Source organism: Carcharhinus amblyrhynchos, chromosome 18 (genome assembly GCF_965287045.1).
Source record: "Carcharhinus amblyrhynchos chromosome 18, sCarAmb.v2.hapA, whole genome shotgun sequence".
NCBI classification, from domain to species: Eukaryota; Metazoa; Chordata; class Chondrichthyes; order Carcharhiniformes; family Carcharhinidae; genus Carcharhinus; species Carcharhinus amblyrhynchos.
Genome location: NC_137341.1, coordinates 18,383,356 through 18,401,220, shown reverse-complemented (window position 1 = coordinate 18,401,220; position 17,865 = coordinate 18,383,356). Strand labels below are relative to the sequence as shown.

Here is a 17,865-nt window from a genome sequence, read left to right as displayed (position 1 = left end):
AGGCGCGTTTGTTCAAAGAGCCAGCAAGAGAACGATGGGCCAAATAATCTCCTCTGACAAGATTTTATGATCCTAAAACCCTGAATTTGTTTGATGGATGAGGCTAAAGTTGTATTCCAGCATTGGATTCTTCACGCGAGAGGTTATGAATTTTTACCATGTTCTACCCTGGACAGCTTCGAATGCTCATTCGCTGAATATATTCAGGGCAAAAGCTGATAGATTTTGGGGTACTGAGGGAATTAAGGGATACGGAGATAGTGTGTGGGAAGTTGAATCCTTCCCAGTTGGTTGGGGATGATTAGGGGAGGGTCTCTTCTGGAACAAGATTTTGTGGATCAGCTATAATTACCCCTGTGACCCTCTGCTCCTCTAGGTATGTTCTTATTGGAAAGGGTATGGAGTTTTTAAACTCCTAAGGGGAATTATTTCAGAAGTTTTTGTATGTGGCTTCTATTTTAAGTGTCCAGACCTGCTGGCCAAAAGTTATACCTTTCAAACTCCAGGAACGTCTGATCAGATCTTTTCCTGAGCGTATGGAATTTCTGATAGTAGACCTTCGGTACTAACTGGTAAGCACTTAAAATAGCCCCTTTCACTGCCACATAGTCAATTATACTCTCCTCAGGCAAGAAGGAATAAACCTTGTGAGCTTTCCCTGAAAGCTTACACTGCAGTAAGCAGTGGGATTGAATGAGCAAACTGGGTTTCATCAACCCTTAATGTGAGCTAGTGGAATCTTTAAGAAACACAGCCAGATTCCTGCTCCTCAGTTTGAGCTGCTTTAGTTGAGACTTCCTTTGCTCCTTCTCCCTTTCCTTTTCTCTATTCTGACTTCTCTCTCTTCCCTTTTGTGTCCTTTCCTAAAATTCCCTTTTCACTCCTGAAATTGAAATTTCCACTTTTTCAACTTCAATCTCTCTACTGCCATGTTATCCATTCCATCATCCTCAATTTCCATCTGTAGATGATTGGCCACCCCTTTCAAAATTTCCGGTTTTCTGGCTTTTGGGTGAGACAATGCCTTGCTAAATTTTTAACTGTTCGAGGGACAGAACTTTCAAATCTCCAAAAGTAACTGTCTCTGGTTCTGCTAGAAAGGTACTGGCATCAAAAATAAACCTTTTTACTGTTTAATAATACAGACTTGAAAACCTTTCTGCAGTTTCTTAAAATCAGCTTCAAGGAACAATTTACTTTCCTCCTCTAATTCATTTGTGTCAACTGTGGGAACAAATTCAGGACCACAAGCCCTGTGATAGCATGGCCCCTTTAAGGGGGCAATCCTTGAGGGCCATGTGATTGGGCCAGACCCTATGGATAGGCTGCCTGGGACATTGAGCCAATCGGGAGTGAGGACATGCATCCTGGGTCAGGGAGGAACCTCAGTTGGAGCCAGAGAGAGAAAAGGGCAGATGTGTATTGGAGTTCTGTCAGACTTTTGATTGTACAAATATAAATATCGTTGTTAGTAAATCAATTATTATTTGAAGCCAAAACATGCCATCTTCAAAGTTACTACAAGCCCCTAAATTGTTACAATTCCTGACAAGCACTCCAATTTGTTATTACAATCAGAGGGGGTTAGAACCCATAGAAAAGTTACAGCACAGAAGGAAGCCATTTGGCCCATCTTGACAAGATACGTCTTGGATAGTTCATCCCTCCTCTCAAAGGGGATAAAATTTGGGAGTATCCCAGCCAGATGGTAACAAATTGAGGGATCTCACCCAGGTCAACAAATTTGGGAAATCTCACCTGAGGACCAATTGTTGGGGGCTTGGGAATTAAGAGATACAGGGTTGGTGTTGGAAGGTGGAGTTGAGGTACATTATCAGACATAATCTTGATGAATAATGGGGCAGATTCAAAGGGGCTAGATTACCTACTCCAGCCCCCCCTCCCACTTTTTTTATTGATGTATGATCTCAGTATGCTGTAGCCTCTGAGAAAGGGGAAGAAAGAGCTGGAAATGAAACATCTGTTAAAAACCATTTAAGCATGTGTGGAAGAATAAATTTGCTGAGGTGAGAATAAATTTGACTGTGATTAAGTGTGATTGAGAAGTGTTGCAGAGAAGTGTTATAGTGTTGCGCCAAAGCATTTTCAAGAAGTACATGCTATACGCAGCTGGTTAAATACTAACAGATATATGGTCATGTTCTCACGTTTTTAGCTGAACTCCAAAAAATATCATGAAGCTAAGTACAGATGAAGAAGGCCATCTGGACCTACATTATCCTTTTGTAGAAACCAATGATTATGCCCTTTCTCCTTTCCAGTCCCTAAATTACATTAGTAACTGTAATTAAAAGTAATTCATTAGCTGTAAAGAACGCGAGATGTCCTGAATTTGTGAGGCACTTGTCAGAATGTAGGTTCTTTCTTTCTCTTCTCCATGTCAAATTGCCTTGTTAATGTTTCCAGAGGTTTTTCCTCCATTATTATCTCTAGAGACTGTCTCAAGAACTGGAAATCCATTGGGTGATGAACTGTTTTTGGATATCAGTCCTGACCCTGCCTTTACGTGCTTCTAGCTTTGTCCAAATATGATGGTTTAACCCAAAGCACTATTGTGGGTTATTCTTTATGGATGTTTGTGTCGCTCTCTCTTCATGTTACCGTTGTCCTGGTTGCCTTACTGCTGTTGTGAGGTATTTATTGTTTTGTGTGTGGCAGGTTTGCCAGCAATGGTGCCCGCTTGGGGACTTGGATTCCATCTCTGCCGCTGGGGATATGGGTCAAGTAATGCCACTTGGGAGGTGGTGAAGCAGATGAGAAAAGCTGGCATGCCTCAGGTTCATGAAAATAATTTCTTCAATTATCACATGTTGGGAGGAGAAGGTTGGGGCAGGTGGGAGGTGTATTGGGAGGGGCAGGGTGAGTGTATTGAGACTGACAGGATGAGTGGGTTTGGAGGGGTGAGTGTGCTGAGATTGGGAGGGTGAGTGTGATTGGGAGTGGGAGGTGTGTTTCTGTTTGGGTCTTGCAACCAAACTGGGGGAGCTTGGCTGTTGTCACTGAGAGTTTGTGGGGCTGGTGTTTCGTTGGAGGGATTGATCACAGGAAAGTTTAGGCCATTTTCTGACTGATCTGGTCCCTGAGACTTTGACTTGTTCTAATAAAGAAAACTTTCCTGTTCTCCTCTAGGATGCTCAGTGGAATGATATTGATTACATGATCAATTATCGGGATTTCACCTTTGACCCCCAGACGTTTGCCAGTCTCCCACAGATGGTTGCAGACCTGCATTCCCATGGACAACAATACATCATGATTGTGGTAATTACTGGCAGCCAACTTGCTGCAGTACAGTGGCTTCAGATGGTTCATGAGCTGGTTGACAAGAACAGAAGTTTCCTGGGAACATCACCATTGCACATTCCCTCTGAGTCACACACTATCTTATATATCACTGTTCCGTCACTGTCACTGAGTCAAACTCCTGGACCTCTCTTCCTAACAGCACTGTGGGTGTACCTAACTACATGGACTGAAGTATTTCAGAAAAGTGGCTCACCACCACCACCTCAGGACAGTTTAGATGGGTAATAAATGCTGGTCTTGTTAACAACACCCATATTCCAAGTACAAACTTAAAAATTTATGTGCGCCAGTAGAGAAGGAACTATCAGTTGTAGCAAGCATTTTAAGGCCATGCGCATCCCACGTTTTATAAGGAGAGGATGAGGCAAAGGATGAACTTAGAAGAAGCTGGTAATGAGACCAAATCCACTTGGACAGACTGAGGACCCTTATCCTCAGCTCAGAGGAACAACAACTCTGTGAATGGTATTAGTTTTGGCTCAGTGGTAGCATTCTCATCTCCAAGTCTGAAGGTCATGGGTTCAAATCCCACTCTAGATATTTGAATGCAGACTGATCCAGCACTGCAATACTGAGGGAGTGCAGGATAGTGAGAGGAGCAGTCTTTTGAATGAAATATTAAATTAAGGTCTATCTGCGCATTCGGTCGATGTAAAAGATTCCTTCTCACATTTTGCTGATGAGCAGGGGAGATTTCATTTGGCCAATATTTATCCCTGGCCAAATGACCAACTGACATTTTGCAAACTGTTGATCCAATCATTATCACATTGCTATTGACGTATTCATTTCCCATTGGGTTTCCGACACCACTGCAATGTTTTTGGAAATCCTGAATGATGCTACATGGATTCTATGTTGGTGTGGTATGAACTGAGATGTTTGATGAATAGTACATGGTTTCAAGAGTGGAGGAAATGCAAAAGGTGCAAAAAAACAAAGTAACATGAACTAATCCCCACCCTCTCTTTTCCCCTCATAGAAAGTTGAAAGCATCTGTTGTGTTTGCAGGACCCAGCGATCAGCAGTGTTCAATCACCAGGCTCTTACTGGCCATATGACGAAGGCCTGAAACGTGGAGTTTTCATCAACAATGCATCAGGAAGTCCTCTGATCGGGAAGGTATGATTGCTCATAGAGATTATGCTGGTTGTGGACATGGGAATAATCGTTACGATGCAGGGCAGCGGTTAGCAAGACAAGGCACTCTGTAAGTTTTATTCGGCAGCTTTCTTAGACTTGGGGCTCTACTCTTTGGAATTGAGAAGAATGAGAGGTGATCTCGTTGAAACATATAGGATTCTTAATGGGCTTGAGAGGGTAAATGTTGAGACAATATTTCCCCTCACGGGAGAGTCTAGGACCAGAGGACATAGTCAAATGGGTGCCAATTTAAAACTGAGATTAGGAGGAATTTCTTCCTTCAGAGTTGTGAGCCTTTGGAATTCCTTGTCACAGCTGTGGGGGCAGAGTCCTTGTGTATATTTAAGGCTGGGATAGATTATTGATCAATGAAAGAATCAAGGATTATAGGAAAGTGGATCTGAGGAATATCGGATCAGCCATGATCCCATTGAATGGTGGGGCAGAATTGAGGGGATGAACAGCCTACTCTTGTTCCTATTTCTTATGGTCTTGTGGTTTCCAAGTAAATACTGTCAAAGAATTGTTGGCACTACAATTAGTCTACTCTTGGGTTTCGTGTTTACCGCAGGATTGTAACAAATGACTGAAACAAAGTGAAAGGCAAATATCTTCCCTAATAACTCAATGTGTAAATGCATCTCCTGTTGTGATTCAGTTGAAAGCTGGGCCCCAATCTGTATTCTATTCAGAGACAGTTAACCTCAGCAGGTGATATGGGGGAGGAAGGAGGAGCAGCGAGGAAGGGTGGTAACCTAACTATCCACTTCACACTACAGGTGGGGGAAGGGGTGCGGTGTGGGGCCAAGAAAACACTATGGGGATGGAGGGCAAACAAAACCTGCTGGTGGTCTTGGAGTCTCAAAAGAGTTGATAGAGGTTCCTGGACGCATAATGAAGGTATTTCCTCCATTTGCTGACTTCAAAATGATGGGGGAGTGGGGATTTGGATAGTGGGATCATGGCTCCTTCCCTTTCCCTCACTGGTTGAGTGTACTGTTGGGAATAGTAGTTCCAAGATGTGGATGCTTTTTAAACATGGAACGGTGATGATGACTGGAATTGTACTTTACCCTGCCAGGTGGATGTTTGGATTTAAAAGGATTTTCTCTTTTACCATACACGGTTGCAGGTTTGGCCTGGATTGACAGCATTCCCTGACTTCACAAATCCCAACACACATCAATGGTGGTTAGAGAACTTGCTGCAGTTCCACAAAGCTGTGCCATTTGATGGGCTTTGGATTGTAAGTGTCATTTATATAAACAGATGTTCGTCATTCAGCCCCTTAGACCTGTTTAAATTGTCAATTTAATTATTGTACGGTGCCTCCAAGTGTGGTCTAACCAAGTTTAACATGTCTCTCAGCTTTTCAATTTTACTCAGCTTAGAAATTAACTTCATTTAAATTTTTTCTAAACTCATCACCATGGAATATTCCAGGATATGAATGAGCCCTCGAACTTTGTGGATGGATCACAGAGTGGGTGCCCTTCAAATGAGCTTGAAAATCCACCATATGTCCCAGGTAATAACTCAGTCACATCTTTGGGTCTTACTGATGGGAATAGAGAGCAAGGAGTGGGAGGGAGATATCCCTTTATTCACTCTAAACGAGAATCTAATTATAATTCACATGATTTGGATGCAAACAGTGTCAATAATTTGTATTTTTAAGATTTTTCTGGGTGGATGGTGGGAATGGTTAGGAATGAGGGCTGAGCCGTGAAAAGTTTTAAGGTTTTTTTTAGGATTATTTATTAGTATCACAGGTAGGCTTACATTAATACTGCAATGAAGTTACTGTGAAAATCCCCTAGTTGCCATACTCTGGCGCCCTGAGGGAGAATTTAGCATGGCCAATGCGCCTAACCAGCATGTCTTTTGGACTGTGGGAGGAAACCGGAGCACCTGGAGGAAACCCATGTAGACACGGAGAGAATGTGCAGACAGTGACCCAAGCCAGGAATCTAGCCTGGGTCCCTGGCACTGTGAGACAGCAATGCTAATCACTGTGCCACTCTGTGGGCTGAATCTGGAGTGAGGGTGAGAGCTATGAGGGTAGAATCTGGAGTGAAGAGTGTTTTTTTTTGCTGCTCTTTGTGATCTGTCTCAGGCGCTGGGTTTTTCTAACAGGTGTACTTGGTGGCATTTTACGCAGTCAAACTATCTGTGCATCAGCAAAGCAGAGTGCGTCGACACATTATAATGTGCATAGTTTGTACGGACTGATGGAGGCCAAAACCTCTGCAAGGTAAGTCTTTCGTAAGCTTCCATACAACTCACAGAAAGATCAGTATTAATCCTCCAGAAATCTATCAAGTAAAAATAAAAACTAATACGAAAATGCTGCAGTTGCTGGAGAAGATCCTTTCATATTTGGGATCCAATGTTAAATCCATATCTGAGGCTGACTTCAGTCTGAGCAGGGCCTGCGGTAAGTGTGAGACCTGCAATCCGTTTACTTGGGGTCGTAACTAAATAACGCTTCTGTGCTGATAGACTAAAATTTTATTTTTTCTTTGCCCAAGTGCTTTGGTTAAAATCCGGAAGAAACGTCCATTTGTAATATCCCGATCTACATTTCCAAGTCAAGGCAGGTACTCTGGACACTGGCTGGGAGACAACGAGAGTACATGGAAGGACATGCACTTTTCAATTGCAGGTACTGAGTGACTTATTCTCATTGTGTTGATGAGCATGCATTTATCTGAGTGCACGTATGTCCTGCATATAGCAATAGGCCTCCCTTCCTAATAGCACTGTGGATGTCCCCACATTACATCAGTTGCAGTGGCTCCAAAAGGTGGCTTATCATCACCTTCTAAATGCCAATCAGGGATGGGCAATAACTGAATAAGAAACAGGATTGCTATCTCTCACATCACAGGAATGATTAAGGGAAAAGGCATGATATATGCATATACACGAGATATGTTGTGCATGTGTGCATGAGTTTAGTTTGCACACGTATTGATGTTGTACATCAGGGTTATCTGAGACATCAATTTTGTATGTGTTTTGATGAGTGTTGTGGTCTCCCCACAACATCCATTCATCCATTTATACGACTGATCATCCACATTTCAATTTTGCAAGTCTCATCATTGTGTTCAAATTCTTCCATGGCTTCCTCTCACCTGGACATTCTTGGTTTTAATTGCTCCATTGTTGGTGATTGTGCCTCAGCTTCTTTCCTTCCCTAAAAGACATTAGTGAATCAGATGGATTTTTACAACAATTGGTAATGGTTTCATGGTAATTATTAAATTTTTAATTCCAAATATTTTTAGTTGAATGCAAATTTTCACCACCTCCCATAGCAGGATTTGAACCCTTTCCCAAGTGGGTTTCTCGATGACTAGTCGATGACGACACCACTACGCCATCGTCTCCACCCACCCATTGTTGACATTGGAATCAAAAACACAATTTCTAAATTCGCAATTAACTAAATTACAGGGTGTATGGTCATCACTAAGGAAGACTACAACAAATTTCTGGAGAGCATTAATAAATCTGCAGAATGGACAAATATTTGGCAAATTAAGTTAATACATATACATGTGAAGTAGTACTTTTTGGCAGGGAAAATAAGTGTGGTCTTATTATTTGGAATGTGAGAGTCTAGGTGAGGTAGAGGAACAAGAGGGTCTCGAGTACAAATACAGCAATCACTAAAGGTTCCACCACAGATTCGTCATCCTGCAAAAAAAAACAAGCCAAGGACTAGTGCTTATTTCTACAGGGTTAGTTTTGAAAAGCAGGGATCCTTTGTTATGCCACAAGGTGTGCAGTTCTGGTGGCCATATTACAAAGGATATAAAGGCAATAAGAAAAGGGGATATGGAAGATTTACAAGCATGATATCAGAAAGGTGAGGGTGCACATATCAGAAAGGATGAAAGGCTGGGTCTCTTCTCTTGAAAAAAGTTGGCTAAGTGGTGGCACAATGGTTAGCACTGCTGCCTCACAGTTCCAGAGACCCAGGTTCAATTCTGGCATTGGGTGACTGTCTGTGTGGAGTTTACACATTCTCCCCGTGTCTATATGGGTTTTCTCCAGGTGTTCCAGTTTCCTCCCACAGTCCAAAGATGTTCAGATTTGGTGGACTGGCCATGCTAAATTGTCCCTTAGTGTCCAAAGATGTGCAGGATTGATGGATTAGCTATGACAAATATGTGGGGTGACAGGGATAGGGTGGGGGAGAGAGCCTGGGTAAGATACTTTGTCAGAATTGGTGCAGTCTCAATGTGCTGAATGGTCTGTTCTGCATTGTTGGGATTCTGTGAAATAGTAATTTAATAGAGATCTTTAAAATTGAAAGGTTTTAATCGAGTGGACTGAGAGAGAATGTTTCCTCTTGGGGGGAAGAGCATAACTTGAGGCCATGAATGTAAGATGGCCTCATCTTATATTGATGGCCAAGAAATCCAATGGTAATTCAGAAAAATGATTTTTATCCTGAGATTAGTGAGAATATGGAATTTGCTACCACATGGAATGGTTGATACATTTAAGAGAGGACTTGACAAGCACATGAGAGAGAAGGGATTAGAGATTTACCATGTTGGATTTAGATGACGGACAATGGGAGAAGGTTTGAGTGGAGCATAAATACCAACATGGATTGGTTGGGCTGAATGATCTCTTTCTGCTCCATATACTCTATATAATCCTATGTAATTCCATATAATCCTAACTAATTCTATGCCATCTGAATTATGTGCTCAAATTTCTGGAGTGAGTCTCAAACCCACAATATGCTGGCTCAGAGATGCCAGAACTACTCACTGAGTCATGAATAGCATCAAAATTAAAGGCCTGTTATGTAATTGACAATGGTTTGGCAGTGTTAATGGGAAATTTTTGTATGTGAGGCAGGTTGTTACAGGATACTGTGTTATCAATCCTGAACCTCTGAATCTTTCTATTCTGCAGGCATCCTGAATTTCAATATGTTTGGAATTCCTCTTGTGGGAGCAGATATTTGTGGATTTAGAGGGAGTACCACAGAGGAATTGTGTATCCGATGGATGCAGCTTGGTGCTTTCTACCCATTCTCACGAAACCACAACGTTGAGAAGGAGAAGGTATTGAGGAGTGTCCGAGATATATTTTATGTTTATTCATTTATGAAACCCACAACTGAAAAGCTGCAGTAGGAGAGAATCTGCATTTAAAAGCACCTTTCATTACCTCATGAGATCAGTCATCTCAGCTCCAGGACGTCACTGCAGGACTTCCTCAGGGTAGCGTCCTAGGCCAAACAATTTCAGCTGCTTCATCAGTGACCTTCCCTCTGTTGTAAGATCAGAAGTGGGGGTGTTCACTGATGACTGCACAATGTTCAGCACCATTTACGACTCGTCAGATACTGAAGCAATTCACATCCCAATGCAGCAAGACCTGGACAATATCCAGGCTTGGACTGACGAGTGGCAAGCAACATTCACACCACACAAGTGCCAGACAATGTCCATCTCCAACAGATAGAATCTACCTATTGCCCTTTGACATTTGATTGCATTACCATTGCTGAATTTCAGAGGCTGCAGTTAAAGCAACATTCTGACAGCTATCATTGATCAGAAACTGAACTGGACTTATCTTATAAATATTACAATAGCAGGCCAGAGGCTAGGAATCCTGTGGCAAGTCACTCATCTCCTCAATGCCAAAGCCTGTGTACCATCTACAAGGAGTTTAATGGAATACTCTCCTCTTGCTTAGATGGATGCAGTTCCAACACTGAAGAAGCTCAACAAAGCAGCCCGCTTGATTGACACCCCTTCCCCAAACCTTCACTCCCTCCATCGCCAGCAGCCATATGTACCATCTACAATATGCACTGCAGGAACTCACCGAGGTTGCTTAGGCAGCACCTTCCAAACCTGTGTCCACTACTATCTAGAAGGACAAGTGAAGCAGATACATAGGAATACCACCACCTGGACATTGCCCTCCAAGCCACCCACCATTTTGACTTGGAAATATATTGCGGTTCCTTCACTGTCACTGAATCAAAATCCTGAAACTCCCTCCCAAACAGCAGCGTGGGTGTACATTGACAGCTCACCACCACCTTTTCAAAGGCAATTAGGGATGGGAGCTAAATGTTGGCGCTAAATGTTGAATCTGTAAATAAGTTTTAAAAAACTGTTGTAATGTTGGAAAAAATTCAGTCAAGTTGCACACTGCAAAGGCCTACAAGCAGCAATGAGTTAAGTTACCAGATAATTTTTTTTTGTGATGTTGTTTGAGCGAAAACAATTGGCCAGGACATGGGGGAGAACTTCTCCTCTTCTAAAGAGTGCCATGGAATCTTTGGCTTCCACTTGAGGGGTGAATGGGACCTTAATTTCATGTCTCAGCTGAAAGATGCAGTGTTTCCTTATTACTGTACTGGGAGTGTCAGACTGATGCTGCAGACCAGCATTTGCTCAACAGGTCAAGAACTCTGTTGATGGGTTTGTTGAGGGGATCACTCTGGACTTTCTCCTATGTGGAGTGAAGGGGTGCTGGGGTCATTTAGCTAAGCCACTAGAGGCAGTTTGCCATCTGATGGCTAGGCATTTTCTCACAGGATAGGGTAAGTCAAACAAAAGTACCTTCAGATTCTGGGGAAGGGCTTTTCTTCGTCTGTCTGAACACAGGAGGAGCCCCAACTGCTCCTGATGGGCACTGGCGTGCAGTAATCACACAAGATGGAGCCTCCTCTTCTAGTGCAAATTATAGCCAGAGGCACTATCCTAGAGGCTGCAGTTAAAGCAGCCCTTCCATCCCTACACCAGATCAAATGTTTATTAGACATACTGTCCAACAGAGAACATGGGCAGCTGAAGGAGAAGATTCCTGAGGATGGCATTTTGCTCTCCAATTCTATCTCCTTTCTGCAGGATAAAGTCCATTTGACCCTCATGAAAGCTGGGTGTAATCCTGTGACCTTGAACTTGATAGTGCTCAGTCGAGCTCCCCTGCTGCCTGTCAATATTTTGGATTAAAAGCGACATGTAGAACCACAGATTGGTTACAGAAGGAAGTCATTTGGTCCCCCCAAAACTAGCTCTCTACAAAAACAGCTTAGCCAGTCCTGCTCTCCCACCCTGTCCCTAGATCCCTGCAAATATTTTCTGTCCAGATAATTATCTGATGCCCTTTTGAAATTCTGGATTTGTGCCCTGCACCCCCAGCATTTGAAATTGTAATTAATATTGAAAGTTTTTTTTCCAGGCTCAGGACCCTATGGCTTTCAGTGAATCTGCTCAGCAAACAATGAAACGTGCTCTCCTTATCCGTTACTCTCTGCTCCCATATCTCTACACACTCTTCCATCGCTCGCATGTTCTTGGGGAAACAGTTGCCAGAGCAATTTTCTTTGAGTAAGTTGCTACTTATCATTCCCTGATTTAACCTCTTTCTAGGTGGTATGGGAGTCACAGCCACTGCTATTCAATCAGATTTCCAGACTCCCAGTCCGATTAGTCTAATTACAATCCATCTTTTCTACTAAAGGATGGCAACGTGTATTAAAGTTTTTACGTTTTTCCATTATTGTCCTGTGTTTGGAAGATTGCTTTTCTCTGATCCTTCCCCCTGTCTGGTTCGCCCTGTCCAGGTCTGTACTTGGCAGGAGATGGGAAAGTGGAACTGATCCACTTCAGACCAGCCATGATCTTGTTGAATGGCGGGGCATCTAGGAGTAGATGGCCTACTCCTGCTCCTATTTCTTATGTTCTTATGTTCCTCTTAGAGACAGCAGTTAAATGGGTGGAAATCACAGATCAGAGTCTTAGCCTGTCAGTTCAAGCATGCATTCTGCTTGTTTGCCCAGTGACAGTGACTGAAATCCGCATGCTGACTATCTTTGAACACTGGGTCCAATTGCTGCAGGGCCTGACTCCAGTTCATTCCTAGAATGAGGCAGTGCTCTGGGGCAGGTGATTTGAGGTAGAATTTACTTGTGAAGAGCCTTGTGTTTTTGTTTGGAAGATGACTTTCTGAAGTTTCTCTTTTTCTTTCTCCAATTCAGGTTTCCTGAAGATAGAAACACTTACTCCATTGACAGGCAGTTTCTGTGGGGTAGCAGCCTCCTCATTAGCCCAGTGTTAGAGCCCGGGGCAGTCTCTGTTACCGCATACTTCCCTAAAGGGATTTGGTATGACTTTCACACAGTAAGTATGGGGTTTCCAGTCAGTCAATGAGTATATGGGAAGGTACAGTGTGCTGGTGAAGAAAGAAAATGCTGGCTGTGAAATAGCTGGTGATTGCCCATGCCAACCCTTGCCCCATGTTAGGGTTATGAACTCTGTTTGGATCTATAACGGTTTTATCACAATTCCTCACACCCCATCCATGCTGACCAACTAAAAAGTCTTTCCTTATTTTTCAATAGTTTAGTTACTGATAAACAGAATTGGATATGGAGAATGGATTTTTTCTATGTCTTAGTTTCTCCTGGTTGCAGCTCACAGCAGTATCGGTGAGTAGCATGCTGGAGTAGCGGTTAGCACTGTTGCCTCACAGCACCAGGGACCCCGGTTTAATTTCCAGTTTAGGTCACTGTCTGTGCAGTGTCTGTATGTTCTCCTCGTGTACATGGGTTTCCTCTGGATGCTCTGGTTTCCTCCCACAGTCCAAAGATGTGCAGGTTAGGTGCACTGACCGTGCTAAATTCTCCCTCAGTGTACCCGAACAGGCGCCGGAGTGTAGCGACTAGGGGATTTTCACAGTAACTTCATTGCAGTGTTAATGTAAGCCTACTTGTGACTAATAAATAAACTTTACTCTGCCACTGAGAAGGATAAGAGCAGCAGGGACATGGGAATACTATTTTCTCCAATATTAATATAAATTTTATAGTACAATGATCATGCTTACCTGAGAGATCGCCCTATGAACACATGGTCACTTGGCCCACCTAATAACCCAGATTCTGCCATTTCTCCTTCCCACTTGGATTGAGAACATGCAGGTCAGGGACGTTCTCCTGAACACATTTCAGAAATTGCTCCCACTCTTTATCTTTCACATAAATAAATAAGGAGATAGTCCTTTACTCAGATTGTATTTAGAATCTGACTACCACAGGAGTGGGTTGAGAAAATAACTTTGCTGCTTTTGAAAGGAAGCTAGATGAGCACTCAATGAGAAAAGGGCGTTGGTGAAAAGTTGAGATGAGGTAAATGGAATGGGAGGAGACGTTATACCAGTACAGATTGATGAGCCATGATGATTTGTTTCTGTGCTGTATACTCTATGTATTTCAGTGTCAGTCTCGGACAATCCTGGAGGGCTGGCAACTTGACACCACCTACCTGAGTGAACTTTCCATTGGAGTCAATGGCTAATGATTATGTGGTTAATACCAAGGCCAGTTTTGTCATTCAATGACATGCAACTAACTCGATTTAATTGGGGATTCTATACCAAAGCTCCCGGAGGTGGATGTCAAAGGTCACATGGCACTATTCAAATAAGAGCAGGATAGTTCTCCCGGGTGCCTTGGGGCCGATATTTATCCCTCCAAAACAGATTATCTTCTCATCAGATTGCTTTTTATGGTGCCCTGCTGTGTGTAAGTTGACTTCTGTGATTCCTACATTACAATAGTGACCACACTCCAAAAGAACTTGATACAGTATAGAGTACTTTGGGATGTGACTGAGGTCATGAATAGTTATCATTTTAATATAGAAAACATCAGTAAGATCCCACAAGCAACAATGTTATAATGTCTTTAGATGTTAGTTGAAAGATAAATGTTGGCCAGGATACTGGTGAAAACTGCTGTCCTCTTCTGTGAGATTGAACCCATGGAATCGTTTATATTTACATGAAAAGCAGACAGGACATCAGTTAAACATCTCATCCAAAAGACAGCACCTCCAACAAATTGATGGTGCAAGGACTAGGGGACACATACTTAGTGGGTATGAGGAAAAACTTTCTAACACAGCAAAGGGCAATTATCTGAAACCTGCTAATTTCTGTAGAAGCAGAAAGTATTAATGATTTCAAAAGGAAATTGGGTTGGCTTTCAAGGAAAATAAATCTGCAGAGCTACGGGTAGCGTGGGTAAATGAGACTGATTGGATTGCCATACAAAGAACTAATCGACTAAATGTTGTAATGACCCTATGGTAATGCAGCATTCCATTACATCAGCACATCAGTGTCTGTGTGGATTGTGTGCTTAGGAATTCTTAGGATTGCAACTTAAATTCAGGACTCACTGTCATGGAGATAAGAACTCTATCCATCAAGCCATGTCTCACACAGCTAACTCTTTCCAGGGACAAGCTTTTCAACTTCACTAGTCAGAATTTTTTATTTTTAACCCCATTACCAAATCTCCTCTGAGGTTTGGGCACTGGATGTATTCATGTACAAAACTATCCAGATGATATGGAGGGGGTGGGGTGGATATTGGGGGACTGTGTTGACTTCTGTCTGAAATGTCTTCTCAGTTGCTTCATCTTTACCAACAGGGTTCAGCCTTCAGTAGCAAGGGAGAATATGTCAAACTTGCTGCTCCTCTGGACACCATCAACCTTCATCTTCGAGAGGGAGCCATCATCCCCACACAGGTATCTCATGGCAACCCACTGCACTTGCATACTTCCATTTTTGGTTTTTCTTTTTGTTCCATTCCATTGCACAGGCAACTGACCAACTTACCTTGATATTCAATAGCATTACCATCACTGAATCCCCCACCATCAACATCTTGGGAGTTACCATTGACCAAAAATGTAACAGGACCAGCCATAAAAGTACTGACTACAGCAAATCAAATTATGGGAATTCTTTGGTGAATAACTCATTACCTGATTCCTTGAAATCTGTCCGGCATCTACAAGTCACAAGTCAGGAGTGTGATGGCATATGCTTTACTTACCAACAGCACTGTCAATCCTCTGAGAATCTTAATAAGGTCACCTCTCATTGTTCTAAATTCCAATTAGTACAGGCCCAACTATTCAACCTTCCCTCATAAGAAAATCTCCCCATATCTGGGATCAACCTCGTGAACCTTCTTTGGTTTGCCTCCAATGCCGATGCATCTTTCCTTAGATAAAGGGACCAAAACTGTTCACAATATTCCAGATGTGGTCTAACTAGTGCTTTGTATAGTTCTTGAAAGACTTCCCTACTTTTATAATCTATTCCCTTTGAAATAAAGGCCAACATTCCATTTGCCTTCCCTATTACCTGCTGAACTTGCATGATAGCTTTTTGTGATTTATGGACGAGGACCCCAAATCCCACTGTGCTGGAGCTTTTTGCAGTCTCTCTCCATTTAAATATTATTCAGCTTATTTACTTTTCCAACTAAAGTGCATAGATTCATATCTTCCTAAACTATATTCTATTTGCCAAATTTGTATCCACTCACTTAATGTGTCTATAATCCCTGTTTGTGTCAACCTTGCCACTTGTCTTCCCATCTCTCTTTATGTTACTTACAAACTTGTCAAAAGTATATTCACTTTCCTTGTCCAAGTCACTAATATACAGTGTAAATAATTATAGCCCCAGCACTGATCCCTTTGGCATTCCACTAGTTACAGGTTGTCATCCTGAAAATTCCCCTTTTATCCCACTCTGTCTTATATTAGTTAGTCAATCCTCTATCCATTCTAACATACTAACCCCAATACCATTGGCTCTTACCTTATAAGTAGCCTTTTGTGCAGTAACTTATCAAATGCCTTTTGGTAATCAAAGTATATTACATTTACTGGTTCCTTTTTATCTATCTTACCCATTACCATCTCAAAGAATTTGAATAAATTTGTCATGCATGATTTCCCCTTCATGAAGCCATGCTGACTCTGATTATATTATATATTTCTAAATGCTGTACTATTGCATCCTTTATAATGGACTCTAACATTTCCGTAATGATAGATGTTAAGCTAACTGGCCTATCATTTCTTGTTTTTTGTCCCCTTCCCTTTTTGAATAAGGGAGTTACATTTGCAGTTTTCCAATCCTTTGGGACTTAGGTTTCTTAGAAGATTATTACCAGTGCATCCACTATCACTGTAGCTACTTCCTTTAATATCCTAGGATGCAACTCATCAGGTCCAGGGACTTATTGGCCTTTAGCCCCATTAGTTTCCCTAGTACTTTTTCTCTTGTGATATTGTATTTATTTCCTTCCCCATTTTCCCCCTTGATAATTTAGTGTTTTTGGAATGCTATTATGCTACTGTGAAGATTAACGCAAAGAAATTTCCTCTGCCATGTCCTGGTTCCCCATTATTATTTTGCCAGTCTCATTCTCTCAGGGGCGTATGTTCATTTTGGTCTCTCTCTTGTTCACATATTTAAAGAAGCCCCTATTGTCCATTTTCTATTACTTGCTAGCTTACCCTCAGTTTATCTTCCTCCTCTTTATTTTTTGATCATCTTTTGTTGGCTTTTAAAACTTTCCAAATCATCTGGCTAGCCACTAATCTTTGCCACTTTGTATGTTGCTTTTCTTTCAGTTTAATACTATCCTTAACTTTCCTGGTTAACCAGGGTTGATTTATCTCCTTCCTAGAATCCTCCTCCTCTGTTGTGAGTCATGAACTATTTTCATAAACATTTGCCATTGCTATCAACCATCTTTTTTGATAAACTCCTTTCCCAGTCTACTCTGCCCTAATTCCTTCGTAATTATCCTTGTCACAGTTGTTTCAGACCCAAATTTCTCACTCTCAAACTGAATGCTAAATTCTACCATGTTATGAGAGGATTTTTTACTGTGAGATTGTTTATTGAACCTGCCTCATTACACATTTCCAGATCCAGAATAACCAGATCCCTGGTTGGATCCACAACATATTGTTCTAGGAAATTACTGAATACGCTCGAATGAATTCTTCCTTATGGCTACTTCTGCCATTTTAATTTTCCCAATCCACATGAATGCCCCCTTTAGTGCTTTGAGTGTACCTACATCACATAGGCTTCGCGGTTCAAAAGATGCAGCTCACCACTACCTTCTCAACAGTGATTAGGAATGAGCCAGAATGAAAAAAAATAGTAAAACTTGGAAATGACTGGTACTGATCCAAATTGGTCTTGTATATCTTAAAATGGAACTCCAGTTCAGACCAGTACCAGTCATTTTCAAGTTTCACTTTTTTTATCTGGATCTTGGCAGCAACATTCACATCCCAAATGAACACATGAAAATGCATCAGACCTCTTTCAAATGTTCTGCCTGTTTTATCCTAAAATTGAGGCTGACTCTGGTGCAGTACTGAGGAAGTGTAGCACAATTGGCACTACTATCATATGAGGAAGTGTTAAACTGAGGCTGTGTGTCCCCTTTCATGTGAATAAGATCCATTAGACTATTTTGAAGTACAGAAAATTTCTCCTCATGTCCTAACCTTT

General features: G+C 41.9%; 1 protein-coding gene across 6 annotated transcripts in view; it reads left to right on the top strand.

The window, feature by feature from the left end:
* The window catches only part of gaa2 (alpha glucosidase 2), a 45,738-nt gene that overhangs the window by 24,525 nt on the left and 3,348 nt on the right, over window positions 1–17,865 (top strand). For all 6 annotated transcript variants that reach the window (XM_080206446.1, XM_080206444.1, XM_080206447.1 and 3 more), the window contains exons 7-17: window positions 2,680–2,798; window positions 3,151–3,282; window positions 4,339–4,449; window positions 5,603–5,716; window positions 5,914–5,998; window positions 6,607–6,724; window positions 7,002–7,135; window positions 9,412–9,563; window positions 11,704–11,852; window positions 12,503–12,644; window positions 14,961–15,059. In XM_080206446.1, coding sequence (XP_080062572.1) covers window positions 2,680–2,798; window positions 3,151–3,282; window positions 4,339–4,449; window positions 5,603–5,716; window positions 5,914–5,998; window positions 6,607–6,724; window positions 7,002–7,135; window positions 9,412–9,563; window positions 11,704–11,852; window positions 12,503–12,644; window positions 14,961–15,059 — 1,355 coding nt within the window. The remainder of the gene's footprint in view (window positions 1–2,679; window positions 2,799–3,150; window positions 3,283–4,338; window positions 4,450–5,602; window positions 5,717–5,913; window positions 5,999–6,606; window positions 6,725–7,001; window positions 7,136–9,411; window positions 9,564–11,703; window positions 11,853–12,502; window positions 12,645–14,960; window positions 15,060–17,865) is intronic.